At 45.4% G+C, this 18,466-nt stretch overlaps 1 protein-coding gene across 1 annotated transcript in view; it reads right to left on the minus strand.

Moving 5' to 3' along the window:
• The window catches only part of LOC140415425 (lysophospholipid acyltransferase 2-like), a 150,468-nt gene that overhangs the window by 62,025 nt on the left and 69,977 nt on the right, over positions 1-18,466 (minus strand). The window contains exon 4 of the mRNA XM_072501053.1: positions 1,579-1,674. Coding sequence (XP_072357154.1) covers positions 1,579-1,674 — 96 coding nt within the window. The remainder of the gene's footprint in view (positions 1-1,578; positions 1,675-18,466) is intronic.

Here is an 18,466-nt window from a genome sequence, read left to right on the forward strand (position 1 = left end):
GCCCCCCACCCTCCCAGCAAGCCCAACAATATTGGAGTCTTTTTCAGCGTTTTTCTTGGACCTCCGCTCCTCCTCTGCAGCCATGGCACCCAGACCCCACTGGTAAATACTTGCTCTCATTAGCGCCTGCGAGACTTCTGCCTAAGAGGGGCAGAGCATCGCAGAGGGTTGGAGTATGAAGTGTCCAAGTCGTGAATAATATTAAAATCCATGCAAATGATGGTTTTGCATGGATCCGCCGGCGCTGGGCGCAGACACGACATCCCCGCCAGTGAGAGACCGCAGCATGGCGTCGGAATCAGTGCCGGGTGCAAAACAGATTTCTTTCCATTTTGTGCGATTCTCCACTCGATCACCATTCTCGCTTCCAGCGTTACGAAGTGGCGAATCCAACCTGGAATGTGGCGACTAGGGGCTTTTCACAGTAACTTCATTTGAAGTCTACTTGTGACAATAAGCGATCTTCATTTCCTTTCATTACGTTAAACCTGCTGTTTCTGTATGTTATTGTTGTTGCTGCTCATTTTAGTGGAATGTACAATCAAATGAAACGTCGAACCAGTTTTGTAACTGATCCTGTCGGTTTCCGAATGGGCGAGATAGATTAAACTTATTCCCCAGTTGGAACCTATTGGTAGCATCATCTAATTCTCAAAAATACTTGGTCATAAACAGATTTATTAATGGCCAAAGGAATCCCCTTGATAACGACACTGCAACCCTAATCCCCAGCTTGTCGAGGCTTCCCTGACAGCATCTCCCAAACCTATCTAGAAGGACAAGGGCAGAAGGTGCAAGGGAATACCACCATCATCACCAAGTTCCACTTCAAGTTGTACACCATCTTGACTTGGATCTATATCAGCCCATTTCTTCATTGTTGTGGATCAAAATCCTGTAGGATCAGCTCATCACATAGTAGTGAAAAAGCCCATCACCATTGTATGCAGCAACTAATATTGGCCAATAAATGCCACCCTTGTCCCTTGAATCTTTCTTTCAAATTTTACATAAATATCTGACAGGGAAAAAGCTCCAATGTTGAGTTTTCCTTGAACCTTGTTAACTATTTAAAGACATTGGTCCGCATCACAGCTGCTTTATAGTGACCACAAGCTAAAGCGGTGCACATATTATGACACAAACATCACAAGGTGGCAAACTGCGATTAATAACTATTTCAAATCAATCATAGAATCATAGAATTTCCAGTGCAGAAGGAGGCCATTCGGCCCATCGAGTCTGCACTGGCTCTTTGAAAGAGCACCTTACCCAAGGTCCACACCTCCACCCTATCCCCATAACCCAGTAACCCCACCCAACACTAAGGGCAATTTTGGACACTATGGGCAATTTAGCATGGCCAATCCACCTAACCCGCACATCTTTGGACTGTGGGAGGAAACCGGAGCACCCGGAGGAAACCCACGCACACACGGGGAGAATGTGCAGACTCCGCACAGACAGTGACCCAAGCTGGGAATCGAACTGGGACCCTGGAGCTGTGAAGCAATTGTGCTAACCACTATGCTACTGTGCTGCCCCAATGACATGGAAGTGCCCTTCTCCTGTACTTACCCTGAGAAGTCAGCAGATCGTTCTTCGCCATCTAAGACGTAGACTCGAATGATCTGGCAGGCAGTCAGATAGGTCATCGCTACCAGGAAACTGCACCTGAAACGACATTAAATAGTGGGCCAGATTACATACACTGTAGGTGGAGGCCATGTGCTGTTATGAACAGAGTCTTGCCATTCTAGAAATTGCATCACCCAGTCCCTCATGTTCACCTCTTCTGAAGGAATGGCTTTTACTGAGGTGTTGTTCCATTGGTACGGACTGTTCTCTACTATCTTTCCCCAAGTGGCCATTCTTTATGCATAAGACTCAGTAGTGTTGGTTAGACTACTTGACCATGGAGAGCATTGCAATTCTATCCATCCTCCAATCTGGTGCATTTTTCCAGCAGGCAAATCACTGGGCTGTTAGCAGGGGACAGGGCTGATTTCATCCACCCCACCACCCCAACAATCCCCTTGTCTTGAAGCGGTTTATATCATGTGAGACCAGAGACCCCACTCTGAATCATTAGTAATTGAGTTTCTGTCCTCGACAGCATCAAACCTGCAAGCTGTGGATACCAATAAGTCACTTTGGCACAATTTGCCAGTCAGGTCCATACACTAGAATCATCCCTGCACTTCAAAAAATCCACTCACTGAGGCGTGATGTCAGAACGGGGTAATGCATGGCTAGTTTCAGAAGGTATACACCTGGTAAGCAGGACTCTCAGAGGAGCTCAGGTGAGTGCAGCGCTCAGGGGAAGAGGGGAATGCCTGGGTAGTGCCCACTTGATGTCAGGGTAGTACCAGGGTAGTGCCGGTGGGTGCCATGGGGTGTACCTGGGTGAACTGGTTTGCTACCTGTGTGGTGGGATGACCTTAAAAATGCCGCCCTGGATCATTGAGTAACTAAGTTGCCGGCGGTGCGGGTGAATCAAAGGCCACCCTCCTGGTGATATATCGTGGGACGCGAGGCCTGAAGGTTTTTTTATCAAAGTGCTGCCCTTTGAATTGCTGTTGGCAGCTTTTCCGATATGGGAGAAAATCCCAGCCTAAATGCCAGAGTCCAGGACTGGGGAATTGCGGGGGGGGAGGGGGGGTTCATGGTGGGGGGGGGGGGGGGGGCAGGAGAGGAAAAGAGGATGGCAATCGTGATGGACTGGTCAGTGGGGGAGGGCGTACCCTAGTGTGGGGGAAGGGCAGGTCTTTGGGGCGGGAGCCCAATGTGGGACGGAGATGTGCCTCCCACAAGGACCCCCTTGAGGGATGTGAGCAGCCCCCTCCTTCCCACCTGTGGCCAAGCAGGAAGCAGTCTATAACTATGGTGAGGGCCAGCGGGCCTACCCAGGCCCCACATAAAATTGCAGGCAGATCGGGGTCAGGTCGGAGGTCGGTCGAATAACCACCGGATATTTTACACGTGCACCCCCCCCCCCCTCCTCTCCCCACCCCGGCAGCCCACAAACCTGTTGACAGGTGACTGTAAAATACTGTCCCAATTGTAGTACTCAGATTGTGCTGTATTGTCAGAGGTATCCTTCCAATGGGAGGTTAAGCCAAGGCCCTGCCTCATGTTCTCACAGAATACAGGTCGCATGGCACTGTTTCATACAAGTTTCACATAATTTCTCTGCTTTTCAATTCCAACTCTCCAGAAAAAAATCATGTTCTATAGATCTGCAGTCATGATATCATGAAAGGGGTTTTTATAGGTAAATGTTTAATATTACTTGCTGTCGCAGCTTTATGCTTACTGTAAATCTACAGTCATATTTGCTAAACATAAGCTGCACTGTGCAAAGAAACAGTGTTATATTTGGATTTTTATCTAGCATTTCTTTCAACCCAAACCAAGGTTGTCCATTCATGCAATGAGCTGTCAGCGCTGATAGATTACTGATTTATTCATTGATTTATTGATGTCTTTGAGTACTGATTGAAAGAGTGGGATTATTCAAAATGACATGACTGTGAAAAGATAGCACTGTTCCAGATAATGCTCCAGATAATGAATTAACTATTGAACTTTAGGGTCTTGTCTGTAGAAATTTAAAGATTGTTCCAACGAATGTTCCATATAATCCATGTAAATTCCAAATAAGTCCCGAAAGATGTGCTTTTAGGTAATTTGGACATTCTGATTTCTCCCTCTGTGAACCCGAACAGGCGCCGGAATGTGGCGACTAGGTGCTGTTCACAGTAACTTCATTTCAGTGTTAATGTTAATTGTGACAATAAAGATTGTCATTAATGAATAGACCATTGTATTTCAGTGCATTTAGTAATAAGAATATATCAAATAATTAGTTACAGCAAGGTCTATGGCCAGCAGTGGCATGAGAAATCTATTTTCATGAGGCCCACACATAGATATAAATTATTCCTAATGGATACCAGTCAATCTTAAGTAATGGCCGATGTGTGAATAATAAATCATCCTCAAAGTGACGGACATCTATTTGAACAAATCAGCTGAGAATTAGAAACCAATGAGAATAAATGGGGGATTAGACCATAGATAAGGAATCCCTTAAAAGTAAGACCTGCCTTCCTAAATTCTTGAATCATCTATCTGTTTGTGTTTAAAGTGATTTCTTTATGCTTTGATGTTTAATGTTTTTTTTGCCATGTGTTTGACCCCTGTATGCATTGATTGACATTTTGTTTCTAATTTTTGATTCAGTTCTTATTCAAGTGTATTCAAGTGAATAATTAGCAAAAAAGTTGTGTTTTGACACCTCCAATCAACCGGACTATCGACTCTCATTAGAAGATAAAATAAGAGATCCTACAGCACATACTCCAGAATTAACAGTCACCCTTTTCCTTATTTTACACTGGAAAATGTGCAGAATGCCTGCTGTATATTATTGACAAATTTTGTGGAGTTCTATTTTTATTTTCACCAAGCACATTTCTTCATTTTAGAAACGGTGGCGATGGGACGGAGAAAGGGAAGTTTGACTGAATGGGGGAGGTTGGTGCTGTGTTGAAACCCCCTTGGGGATATGTCTGACCAGTGCTGACAAGTGACAATGGTAATCCCTAAGCAGAGACAGAATTAGCTGAGGCCATGGAATAGTGATTTGGGCAGCGACTGAACATCAGGCCTTTCCACTGGAATGTGGACAGCCATGCAGGATTGATATAGTTTGGACCGAACTCCACATACTCTTTCCAGGCAAGGAAGGCAGGACCATCACTCCTCTGAGGTCCAGGAGTTTCCAGTCCCGCCCCAAAGCCAACGGACCTTTGTCTAGCCCGTCAAATGTTCCATCTCACCCACCACGATTCCTGCCGCAGGTGGGACCAGAAAATCCCAGCTGAGGATTGCAGTTTGAGCCTTGTGCAGGTTAAGTGAACAGTGTCCATTAGCACCAAGAATCCTAGAATCGGAGTAAACTTCACTCCAAAGTCCCTGTGCTGGTCTTTGAAAGATCAGTGATACCAAGTCCCATGACCCTGCTCTTTATCTGTGACCGTGGAAGTTCTTCATGCTCAGGTGCTGATCCAGCTCTCTTTTAAAAATATTTATGAAATCAACTTCCACTCAACTTTTCAGGTAGAAGGTTCCAGATCACGACAACTCTTCCAAAGAACAAAGAACATTGCAGCACAGGAACAGGCCCTTCAGCCCACCAAGCCTGCACCGATCCTTTAAAAAGCGCGGGAGGAGAGAGCCGGGACAGCGAAAACAGCGCCGGAGGAGAGAGTCGGGAGATTTAAAAAGCGCGGGAGGAGAGAGCCGGGACAGTGCTGGGAGAGGTGAGTGCACAAAATGTGTGGCAGGAGTGCCTTTAGTCACGGAGTGCTGATTGGAACAGAGTGCATCTGAGTTTAGGTGAGTGACTGAGTCCGGGTGAGTGGCGAGAGAGGGCTGTGTTTTTGTTGGTGTTCGGGTTTATCCTTGAGGTTCTATAAAGAATTTTTTTTTTTTTTTAATATTTAAATTAATTAACTAGTTGAATATGGCTGGATAGGTGATGTGCTGTTGCTGTATGATGATGGAACTGGCGGACCCCATTGAGACCGTCAGTGACCACATCTGCAGCAAGTGTTGGCTGCTCGAGGAATTTCGGCTCAGAATTGATGAGCTGGAGACCGAGCTGCACACACTGCGGCACATCAGGGAGGGAGGACATTACCTGGACGCTTTGTTTCAGGAGGCAGTCACACCAGGTAGAATAAGTTCTGTTAATTCGGACAGTGGTCAGGGACAGAGTGGTGTGACTGCAAGGGAGGCAGGTAGGGGGATCCTGAGTTTAGGAGTTGAGGAGCCTCAGCCCTTGACCAACAGGTATGAGGTACTTGCTCCCTGTGTGGATGAGGAAGAGGGCTGTAGGGAGGATGCGTTGACTGACCACTGCATCGTGGTACAGGAAGCCATTCAAGAGGGGGGAGCAAAAAGACAAGTGGTAGTTGTAGGGGATTCTATAATTACGGGGATTGATGGCATTCTTTGTAAGCCAGATCGAGAGTCCCGCATGGTATTTTGCCTGCCCGGTGCCAGGGTGAGGGACATCTCTGATCGGCTTGAAAGGATTTTGGAGAGGGAGGGGGAGGATCCAGTTGTTGTGGTCCACGTTGGGACTAACAACATAGGTAAGACTAGGAAAGAGGACCTGTTTGGGGATTATCAAACACTAGGGACTAAATTAAAGAGCAGGTCCTCCAGGGTTATAATCTCTGGATTACTACCCGAGCCACGTGCCAATTGGCATAGGGTTGAAAAAATTAGAGAAGTTAACACGTGGCTAAAGGAGTGGTGCGGGAAAGAGGGATTCCATTTCATGGGGCATTGGCATCAGTACTGGGGCAGGAGGGACCTGTACCGTTGGTACGGTCTTCACCTGAACCATTCTGGGACAAGTGTTCTAGCGAATAGGATAAATAGGTTGGTCACAAGTACTTTAAACGAGCAAGTTGGGGGGAAGGGAAGTGTAAAGCTATGGACAGTATAATGATTAATGGAGATCAAGGCAGCAGGTTACGTTTCAGGAGGCAGTCACCCATATGTAGAGATATGGGTTCATAGACAAGGAAAATTAGGAGAAAGGGTAAGAGGAAAAATAAATTGCGAAAAGTTACTGATCAAGGTGTTAGGATTCATAACAAAGACATAAAAAACAGCATAAGTGCACTTTACCTGAATGCTCGTAGTATACGAAATAAGGTAAATGAGTTGATGGCGCAAATCATCGTGAATGACTATGATTTAGTGGCCATTACTGAAACATGGTTAAAAGATGGTCACGACTGGGAGTTAAATATCCAAGGGTATCAGACTATACGAAAGGATAGAATGGACGGTAAGGGCGGTGGTGCAGCTTTGTTGTTTAAGGATGGCATCCGGGCAATAGTAAGGGATGATATTGGTGCTATGGAGGACAAGGTTGAATCAATTTGGGTGGAAATCAGGAATAGTAAGGCGAAAAGGTCACTGATAGGAGTAGTCTATAGGCCACCAAATAGTAACAGGATGGTAGGGCAGGCAATAAGCAAAGAAATAACGGATGCATGTGGAAATGGTACAGCGGTTATCATGGGCGATTTTAATCTGTATATCGATTGGTTTAACCAGGTTGGTAAAGGCAGCCTTGAGGAGGAGTTTATAGAATGTGCCCGGGATAATTTCCTGGAACAGTATGTAATGAAACCTACAAGGGAACAAGCGGTCCTGTGTAATGAGGCAGGATTGATTAATGATCTCATAGTTCGGGATCCTCTTGGAAGGAGCGACCACAATATGGTGGAATTTAAAATACAGTTGGAGGATGACAAGGTAAAATCAAACACTAGTGTTTTGTGCTTAAACAAAGGCGATTACAATGGGGTGAGAGAAGAACTAGCTAAGGTAGACTGGGAGCAAAGACTTCATGGTGAAGCAGTTGAGGAACAGTGGAGAACCTTCCGCGCGATCTTTGACAGTGTTCAGAAAAGGTTCATACCGACAAAAAAGAAAGACGGTAGAAAGGGGAAAAATCGACCGTGGGTATCTAAGGAGGTGAGGGAGAGTATCAAATTGAAGGAAAAAAGATACAAAGTGGCAAAAATTAGTGGGAGACTAGAGGACTGGGAAGTCTTTAGGGGACAACAGAAAGCTACTAAAAAAGCCATAAAGAGTAAGGTAGACTATGAAAGTAAACTGGCTCAGAACATAAAAGCAGATAGTAAAAGCTTCTACAAATATATAAGACAAAAAAGGGTGGCTAAGGTAAATATTGGTCCTTTGGAAGATGAGAAGGGAGATTTAATAATAGGAGACGGGGAAATGGCTGAGGAGCTGAACAGGTTTTTTGGGTCAGTCTTCACAGTGGAGGACACAAATAACATGCCAGTGACTGGTGGAAATAAGGATATGATAGGTGAGGACCTTGAGATGATTGTAATCACTAAGGAGGCAGTATTGGGCAAGCTAATGGGGCTAAAGGTAGACTAGTCTCCTGGCCCTGATGGGATGCATCCCAGAGTGTTAAAAGAGATGGATAGGGAAATTGTAAACGCACTAGTGATAATTTATCAAAATTCACTAGACTCTGGGGTCGTCCCAGAGGATTGGAAAGTAGCAAACGTGACACCACTGTTTAAAAAAGGAGGTCGGCAGAAAGCGGGTAATTATAGGCCGGTAAGCTTAACTTCGGTTGTAGGGAAAGTGCTGGAATCTATCATTAAGGAGGAAATAGCGGGGCACCTGGAGGGAAATTGCCCCATTGGGCAGACGCAGCATGGGTTCACAAAGGGTAGGTCGTGTCTGACTAATTTGGTAGAATTTTTTGAGGACGTTACCAGTGCAGTAGATAATGGGGAGCCAATGGATGTAGTATATCTGGATTTCCAGAAAGCTTTAGACAAGGTGCCACACAAAAGGTTGCTGCATAAACTAAAGATGCATGGCATTGAGGGTAAAGTGGTAGCATGGGTAGAGGATTGGTTAACTAACAGAAAGCAGAGAGTGGGGATAAATGGGTGTTTCTCTGGTTGGCAACCTGTAACTAGTGGGGTCCCTCAAGGATCAGTGTTGGGCCCGCAGTTGTTCACAATTTACATAGGCGATTTGGAGTTGGGGACCAAGTGCAATGTGTCAAAGTTTGCAGACGACACTAAGATGAGTGGTAAAGCAAAAAGTGCAGAGGATACCGAAGTCTGCAGAAGGATTTGGATAGGTTAGGTGAATGGGCTAGGGTCTGGCAGATGGAATTCAATGTTGCCAAGTGTGAGGCTATCCATTTTGGGAGGAATAACAGCAGAATGGATTATTATTTAAACGGTAAGATGTTAAAACATGCTGCTGTGCAGAGGGACCTGGGTGTGCTGGTGCACGAGTCGCAAAAAGTTGGTGTGCAGGTGCAACAGGTGATTAAGAAGGCTAATCGAGTTTTGTCTTTCATTGCTAGCGGGATGGAGTTCAAGACTAGTGAGGTTATGCTGCAATTGTATAGGGTGTTGGTGAGGCCGCATCTGGAGTATTGTGTTCAGTTTTGGTCTCCTTTCCTGAGAAAGGCCATATTGGCACTGGAGGGAGTGCAGAGGAGATTCACTAGGTTGATCCCAGAGTTGAGGGGATTAGATTACGATGAGAGGTTGAGTAGACTGGGACTGTACTCATTGGAGTTTAGAAGGATGCGGGGGGATCTTATTGAGACATATAAAATTATGAAGGGAATAGATAGGATAGATGTGGGCAGGTTGTTTCCACTGGTCGGGGAAAGCAGAACTTGGGTGCATAGCCTCAAAATAAGGGGAGGTAGATTTAGGACGGAGTGTAGGAGGAACCTCTTCACCCAAAGGGTTGTGAATCTCTGGAATTCCTTGCCCAGTGAAGCAGTTGAGGCTCCTTCTTTAAACGTTTTTAAGAAAAAGATAGATGCCTTTCTAAAGAATAAAGGGATTTGGGGATATGGTGTACGGGCCGGAGAGTGGAGCTGAGTCCACAAAGATCAGCCATGATCTCATTAAATGGCAGAGCAGGCTCGAGGGGCCAGATGGCCTACTCCTGTTCCTAATTCTTATGTTCTTATGATCCAGATTCCTTATTCAGACAAACTACTTATTGCCCAAACGATCTGCAACCCTCCATTCCCCGCCCGTTCATGTGCCTATCAAGATACATCTTAAACATTGCTTTCATGCCTGACTCCACCCCTTCCACTGGAAATACGTTCTGGGCACCCACCACCCTCTGCATGAAAGATTTTCTCCGCACATCTCCCAAAAACATTCCCCCTCTCCCCTTGAACCTGTGCCCCCCTGTAATTGAGTCTTCCACCCTGGGAAAAAGCTTCTGCTATTCACCCTCTCTATACTCTCATAATTTTGTAGCTCTCAATCAGGTCTCCCCTCAGACTCCATCTTTCCAATGAAAACAATCCAAGTTTATTCAACCTCTCCTTATGGCTAACACCCTCCAGATCAGGTACCATCCTGGTAAACCTTCTTTGCACGCTCTCCAAAGCATCCACGTCCTTCTGGTAGTATGGAGATCAGATCTGCAATATTCCAATTGTGGCCGAAATAAAGTTTTATACAACTGTAACATGACCTGCCAACTCTTGTACTCAATGCCCCGGCCAATAAAAGCAAGCATGCTGTATGCCTTCTTGACCACTTTATCCACCTGCTTTGTCACTTTTATGGAACGATGGACCTGAACGCCCAGATCCCTCTGTATGTCAATGCTCCTAAGTGTTCTGCCATTTACTGTATAATCCACACCTGAATTTGATTTTCCAAAATGCATCACTTCACATTTGTCCATATTGAACTCCTTCTGCCATTTCTCTGCCCTACTTTCCAATCTATCTATAATCTGCTGTATTCTCTGACAGTCAGAGAATGTCACTTTCTGCAACTCCACCTAACTTAGTGTGATCTGCAAACTTGCTAATCAGACCATCTACATTTTCATCCAGATCATTTATATATATTACAAACAACAGTGGTCCCAGCACTGATCCCTGTGGAACACCATTAAGTTACTGATCTCCATTCTGAAAAACTCCCTTCTACCGCTACTCTTTGTCTCCTGTTGCCAAGCCAGTTCTTATCCATCCAGCTAGCACACCTCGAATCCCACGTGGCTTTACCTTTTGTACCAGTCTGCCATGAGGGAGTGAAAGTATTTCTCTTCATCTCTCCTCTAGAGTTTTAGCCAATGATGTCAAACCTATGAACCCAGCAGTGGGAATCATTTTTCCTCCACTGATTACCAACTGATTCACTCCAGTTAATGTCCAGCTCACCATGAGAACAGTTTGACCACAAGCAGTGAATGCTGCACTGTCCATTTGATTTAAATGTCCATTGCTGCCCCTGTACTCTTGTCAACCTGCATGAATTTTCTTGGAATGTTATTTATAAAACTGTCAAAAATCCTAATTTCAAAACTTTCCAGTGAGGTTGAATGATTTAAAAAGCTAAGATTGTTCTCCTTAGATCAGCAAAGGTTAAAGGCAGATTTGAAATGAAAATGAAAATCGCTTATTGTCACAAGTAGGCTTCAAATGAAGTTACTGTGAAAAGCCCCTAGTCGCCACATTCCGGCGCCTGTTCGGGGAGGCTGGTACGGGAATTGAACCCGCGCTGCTGGCCTGCCTGGGTCAAAGTTATGAAGGGCTTTCATTGGTAAATAAGGATAAACTGGTTCCAATGGCAAGAGGATTGGTAACCAGAGGTCACCAATTTAAGATAAAAAGTAAAATAAACTTTTTCACACAGTGAGCAGTATTTAATGCAGGAGACAGGCTCTCACCCGATAACTGGAGAGCAACCAAGAGCCCTTCGCCGTCTCCTCAGGGTGGCCTGTTGCATCAAGTACCAATCAGAGATCGAGGACACGGGGGCAGAAATCCCACCCCTCCCCCCGCCCCTTCCGAGATTTGCCGCCCAATCAGAGGCTGGTAGCTGTGCATTGCAGGCAGTGCCAGCTGGAACTGGTTACAGCCAGCAATGCACGCACCTGAGGCCCAGGATCACCAAAAGGGAGTGAGGGTAGGGTGGGGGTCGTGAGTGACGGGGGGAGGCAGCAAGGGCAGGGGTAAGGCTCTCAATGAACCCCCTTCCCATACTGGGTCCTCGATGAGGCACTCAGTACAAGACAACAAGGCAACTCCCAGGCCCCTGGCACCCCAGCTTAGTTGAAGACCAGCGTCAGTAGGAGGAGGCCCTTCATGGGCGTTGATTGCCCGCTTAAGGGCATCAATTGGCAGCAGGGTAGGAAGTGGGTCCACGAGCCTACCTGACATGGACTTAATTGGGGCAGAAGTGGCAGATTGGAAGGGTCTCCACCACGCACCCTCCCTCCCTTCCTGTCCAGTTAAATGCCTCCTCTACCTCGGAACTACTTCAGGGGAGGGCATAAATTCCAAGATCTGGAATGCTCTGCCTGAAAGTATGTGGAAGCAGATCCAATAATAACCTCCAAAGCGAATTGGATAAATACTTCAAAAGGAAAAATAACTGGAGAACTCTGGAGAAAGAGCGGGGGCCTGGGATTAATTGGATAGCACTTTCAAAGCACAGGGTGGGTTAAATGACCTTCTGTGCTGAACGATTCTGTAGCATTATTGATTTCGTCACAATATATTTTCTTTTTTCACTATCAAAATTTACAGATGGCACCAAATTGGTGGGTAATGAGGGAGGCTGAATGAAAGTTCAAGACGCAAACAAACTTGCACAATGAGCAGGCAAGTGTAGAAGAAGAGTAAGTGCTGGTAGGAGAAATAAGGAAGCTGTGTGGAAAATGGGTTCGAGGAGCAGAAGAATTGTGTGTTAGTGATGTACAAACCACTGAAGACCAAACCAATACAAACAAAGTGTTGGTTAATTTCTAGAGAAGTAGAATTCAAAAGCACAGAAGTTTAGAGAAACGTATCGGACACTTTGGATACTGTGTTCAGTTCCAGTCTCCAATTCACGAAAAGGACACAGAGGCACAGGAGAAGATGCAAAAACAATTTAGAAGAATGTCACAAGAAGTGAGATATTCTGACTATCAGGAAAGATTGAACAAGTTGGGACTCTTTTCTCTAGAAAAGGGAAAGCTGAGAGATGACCTGATAGAGGTCTTTAAAATGATGAAGGGCTTTGATCGGGTAATTGTGGAGAAGATAGTTTCATTGCGGGAGACCAGAGCTTGTTCCCATCAATTAGAGAGACTAATAAAACCAAAAGGGAATTCAGGAGGAACCTCTTCACCCAAGAATGTGGAGCTTGCTATCACTTTGGGTAGTTGAAGCCAATAACGTAGATCCTTTAATGAAAAGCTAAATAAGTATATATGGGAGAGAAAAGAATCGCAGGATAGGTCGACAGGGTGAGAAGAAATAAGGTGGGGCCTTAGGATTATGTGGAGCATAAATACCAGCATTGAGCTGTTGGGCTAATGACATGTTTCTGTATATTTGATGTAACACCATGGGTGGAATTTTACCAAAGTTTATCAGTGTCTGGCTCTGACTGAAAATCTGTGTGTATCCCTTCAGATGCACAGTCGATTTCCTGGCACTCAGTCTGGGGGCATGGTTTACATTGTCACTCTGGTGGCCTGATAGAGTTGGCAAGGCCGGCTCCACAGAGATCAGGGTGCCATCTTTAAAGGACCAAACTACGTTGGGGCAGTGCCAGCCTGTGCCGCGGGCAGTGTCCAGTATATCCCTCTTCCCCCTGGCGTCTATACTTATCTTGCTGCCCTCAGTGGGTTCCCGTCGGCTAATTCCCTTTCTTATTTAGCTGTCATAAACCTCGCCAACGTGACGTCACATTGACGAGGTATGAATATTTAGTGAAGGGGAAGGGCAGTGGTTAGCACTGCTCGCTCATGGCGCCGAGGACCTGGGTTTGATCCCAGCCCTGGGTCACTGTCCATGTGGTGTTTGCACATTCTCCCCGTGTTTGCGTGGGTTTCACCCCCACAACCCAATGATGTGCAGGGTAGATGGATTGGCCTCGCTAAATTGCCCCTTAATTGGAAACAAAAGAATTGGGTACTCTAAAATATATTGAAATTTTTTTTTAAAAATCCAGTGAGGGGGTACGATGTGGCTGGGAAGCCCTTTAATAATATCTTAATGGATTAAAATCTATTGAAGGGCAGGAATCTCGTTAAGTCACCTGTGAGGGGTGGAGAAAATCCAGAAAGAAGATGTCGCCGGTGAGAATCACGTTTCCCGACTCTCACGGCATTTTACATTGCCTCGCCGTTTGTGCTCGCGGCAAACCCGGCCTCAAAGTCCCAGCCCATTTATATAAGAACTGTCTTCTGTGAGTGATATTGCTGTTTGTCAGACATGATGTGGTACTAGAGCATAGTTGTGTCTAAAAGAGAAATGACGCAGGAGGGAAGATTCTGTGCAAAGAGGAAAGGTGTAATTAAATAAACCCATCAGCCAGGGTCTACTCTGGATCACTATTTGGCAGTCGCAACTAGTTAGGTGCAGCGTGCCATCTGAGCTGACACTCACAATCCAGTGCATTTCAATAGAAGAATGGCCACTGGAGCAAGTATCCAGTCATATACCAGCTCTCAAAGACCTAACCTCAGCAAGACTCAGGTGTTTCTAACTCTCCAGGATTGCCCGTAGACTCCGAGAATTAAAGGGTAATCTCCAGGATACTGCTACAAGCAACTAGTCAGGACAAAAACCAGAGGGTCATTCGAAAATTGTGTATTTTCGGCACCCATTCTGTCATCTACTCGCCCACCCTCGAGCTCTCTCCCATAATAGAGGGGAATGGGCAGGCGTCAAAATCAGCTGCCACTATATTACAATGGATAAATAAGGGTCAATTAGGCTTATTATCAAGCCAATTTTCCCTGATAATATGTTGTCCATGCCATAAACGTTTGATGTGGGCCGCTGGTCAGGAGCAGGGAGCCCAATTTTTAAACTTATATCTTTAAGGGGTGGGAAGAAAAAAAAAATTACAAAAAGTAAAGGGTGGGAAGGATGGGAGGAGGGGTCACTCTTCGCCTCGGTGGTTTCCCTTGGCCAATCATGAGGCAGCCCCCTGCCTTTGACCGAATCCCTCCTTTCCTTCCTACCCACTCTCTTCTTAAACTCCGCCCCCACCCCTCTACCTAACATACCCAAACCATCTGGCCCATGATCTCAGAATGACAAGCTCCATGGATCCAAAGGTCTTGATTTTCCTTTTTTCCAGTAGATCTGGAAGCTGCCACTGACACCATCATGACTAATGGAGTTTGCACCAGGGTAAGTTCACCCATCTCTACTGCGCTTGCTGAACTACAGTGCGTCCCAGTATGGAAACACCTTGATTTTAAAATTATTTTCCTCGTTTTCAGGCCCACCATGGCCTTTTCCCCTCCACCTCTGTAATTTCCAGCAGTCCTACAACCCTCCAAGGTCACTGTGCTCACCTCTTTCATATACCCCAAATTTGATTGAACCACCTCATTGCCTGGGCCCCACTGATCCTAATATCTCCTTATGGACTCAATGTCAAATTATGTTTGATCGTGTACCTATGAAGCATCGTGAGTCATTTTAATACATTCAAGGCACTATATCAATACAATGTATAATTGTCCCACTAACCTCTGAGCAAATCTAGGACAAGTTCAACCCCAATTCATAAATCAAATCCAAAGTCATTGAAAATCACCACTATATCCTACTCAATAGTACGAAATTCCAGAATCCTTGCCTGACAGATCGTCCCCGAGGGCGATACCATTACTGGCTTCCATTGCCTGGATGTACCCCCCCCCCAGGGGCATCTCTACCAACAACTGAGCTGATCACATTAATCAGGTCAGTGTCCTTCAATCTGCTGCCTTCAAAATAATTACTTTTGAAATAAAGAGGAAACACTTGTTGGCTCACAGATCATGAGTCATGAGAGTCATAAGTTATTTTTAATGTTAATCAACGGCACCCAAAAGATGAACAGAGTTTTCCTTTTGTGGTCAGTGGCCAAGGAGACCCATTGTTAACTCTGCCAGTGACGCTTGAGATCATCACCTGCACAGTTTGTGATTCCCATCACAACATCGTGGCGCCAGTACTTCATGCACTATGTCTTGTGAGAGTACCTTTAAGAAATGGATGTTTATCAAATAGCTGTAGTGGGTGTACCTTTAAGAAATGGGTGTTTATCAAATAGCTGCAGTGATGTCAGTGTGTGGGTGGAGCTGAGCTGTGATTCTGGTTTTACTTTCGCTTTGAACAAAAGGCTGGGGTGTGTCTGTGTGTTTTAGTTTCATTTCCTTGCAGTGAAAGCAAAGAGATGTGTCTGGATATCTCTACAAGCCAAAGAATGTTCTTTCGGGTGATTTCAAAGTAATACCTGTTTCTGTAGAGAATTTAAACCTGCAGTCTTTCTGTAAAAAGGGCCTTTTGGACTTATGGATGTTGTCAGGAAAGTTATGAAGGGTTACTTATAGAATATTGTATCTGTGGGGATTATTGGTGTTGATAGTTAAGATGTATACTGTGTGTTTATAAAGTGTGAACTGGATTCATAAAGAAACATGGTTTTGTTTTAAAAGTACTTTAAATCTCTATTGCATCACACCTGTAAAGTAGGCCCTTATTGCTCCCCATAACCACAATCTACTAAAAGTCGTGGGTCAGGTGAACTCCATGATATACTTTGGAGTTTTCTAAACCCTGGCCCATAACAAATATCACAGCCAGTCTGCATGTATACAAAATAATTGTCTGGTTTATTGCGAGATTAGCCGTACCATAGTTGAGAGAAACAGTTCACTGAGATCTTGCTCTCATCATCCAGTGCATCATCAAAGCAAAGCACACAATTCCCAATAGTAAATTTATACAGTATTTGTATAAATATTTCTTAATAAGGAAAGATGACCTGTGGCCTCAGAATACTAGCTCACCTAGACTCTCAGCAGTCTGTGAAGTGAACAGAAGGTGGTTCTGTGGGAGTTGATGCATCTTCTTGGGCTCTAGGTGACACAGCGAGAGACTCGGGGCGCGATTCTCCGTCCAGCAATGCGGGAATTGGGAAATGCAATTGGGTGGAGCATGGCACGTGAGCTGAAAATCATGGCCGGCGCCTAACGCCCGATGGAATGTCATGCTCCAGTGTCTTCGTCAGCGGCGTCAATGCATTTACAGTAAACACCACTGGCATATCAATAACAGGCTCGACCTGGTATTTTCTGGGGCCTCCGCAAAGCTCCACCTCCACCAGGAGGAATTACCAATGGCAAGTTTCACTTGTGGTTTCAAAAATTGGGAAATAGGTGCCATGGCTGCTGGGGGAGAGAGGAGGTAGGAAATTTGATTTGATTTATTATTGTCACATGTATTAGTTAGTATACAGTGAAAAGTATTGTTTCTTGCATACTTTACAGACAACGCCTACCGTACATAGGGAAAGAAGGAGAGACTACAGAATGTAGTGTTACAGTAATAGCTAAGGTGTAGAGAAAAGATCAACTTAATACGAGGTAGGTCCATTCAAAAGTCTGATGGCAGCAGGGAAGAGTCGGTTGGTACGTGACCTCAAACTTTTGTATCTTTTTCCTGACGGAAGAAGGTGGAAGAGAGTATGTCCGGGTTGCCGGGGTCCTTAATTATGCTGCCTGCCTTTCAGAGTCAGCAGGAATTGTAGACAGAGTCAATGGATGGGAGACTGGTTTGCGTGATGGACTGAGCTACATTCACAACCTTTTGTAGTTTCTTGCGGTCTTGGGCAGAGCAGGAACAATACCAAGCTGAGATACAACCAGAAAGAATGCTTTCTATGGTGCATCTGTAAAGGTTGGTGAGAGTCGTAGCTGACATGCCAAATTTCTTTCGTCTTCTGAGAAAGTAGAGTTGTTGGTGGGCTTTCTTAACTATAGTGTCGTCATGGGGGGACCAGGACAGATTGTTGGTGATTTGGACACCAAAAAACATGAAGCTCTCGATCCTTTCTACTTCGTTCCCATTGATGTAGACAGGGGCATGTTCTCCACTACCCTTCCAGAAATCGATGACAATCTCCTTTGTTTTGTTGACATTGAGGGAGAGATTATTGTCATCACACCAGTTCACCAGATTCTCTATTTCATTCCTGTACTCTGTCTCGTCATTGTTTGAGATCTGACCCACTACGGTGGTGTCATCAGCAAATTTGAAAATCGAGTTGGAGGGGAATTTGGCCACACAGTCATAGGTGTACAAGAAGTATAGTAGGGGGTTGAGGACATAGCCTTGTAGGTCAACGGTGTTGAGGATGATCGTGGAGGAGGTGTTGTTGCCTTTCCTTACAGATTGTGGCCTGTGGGTTAGGAAGTGCAGGATCTAGTCGCAGAGTGAGTTTGGAGATGAGTTTCATAGGAATGATGGTGTTGAAGGCTGAGCTGAAGTCAATAAATAGGAGTCTGACATAGGTGTCTTTGTTATCTAGGTGTTCCAGGGTTGAGTGCAGGGCCAGGAAGATGGCGTCTGCTGTGGACTTGTTGCACCGGTAGGCGAACTGTAATGGATGAAGGCAATCGGGAGGCTGGAGTTGATTCGTGCCATGACTAACCTTTCGAAGCACTTTATGATGATGGATGTCAGAGCCACTGGACGATAGTCATTAAGGCATGCTGTTTGGCTTTTCTTTGGTACAGGGATGATGGTCATCTTCTTGAAGCACATAGGGATCTCAGATTGTTGTAAAGAGAAGTTGAAGATGTCTGCGAATACCCCCGCCAGCTGATCCACACAAGACCCGAGTGCTTGTCCGGGTACCCCATCCAGGCCAGTGGCTTTCCGTGGATTGACCTTCGAGAAGGCTGCTCTGACATCTGCAATGGTGACCTCAGATACAAGTTCATCCAAAACTGCTGGGGTGGAAGGCGTGCTCTCTCTGACCTCTTGCTCAAAGTGTGCATAGAATGCGTTGAGCTCATCAGGGAGGGGTGTGTTAGAGCTGGCAAT

This window comes from Scyliorhinus torazame, chromosome 1 (genome assembly GCF_047496885.1).
Source record: "Scyliorhinus torazame isolate Kashiwa2021f chromosome 1, sScyTor2.1, whole genome shotgun sequence".
NCBI lineage: Eukaryota > Metazoa > Chordata > Chondrichthyes > Carcharhiniformes > Scyliorhinidae > Scyliorhinus > Scyliorhinus torazame.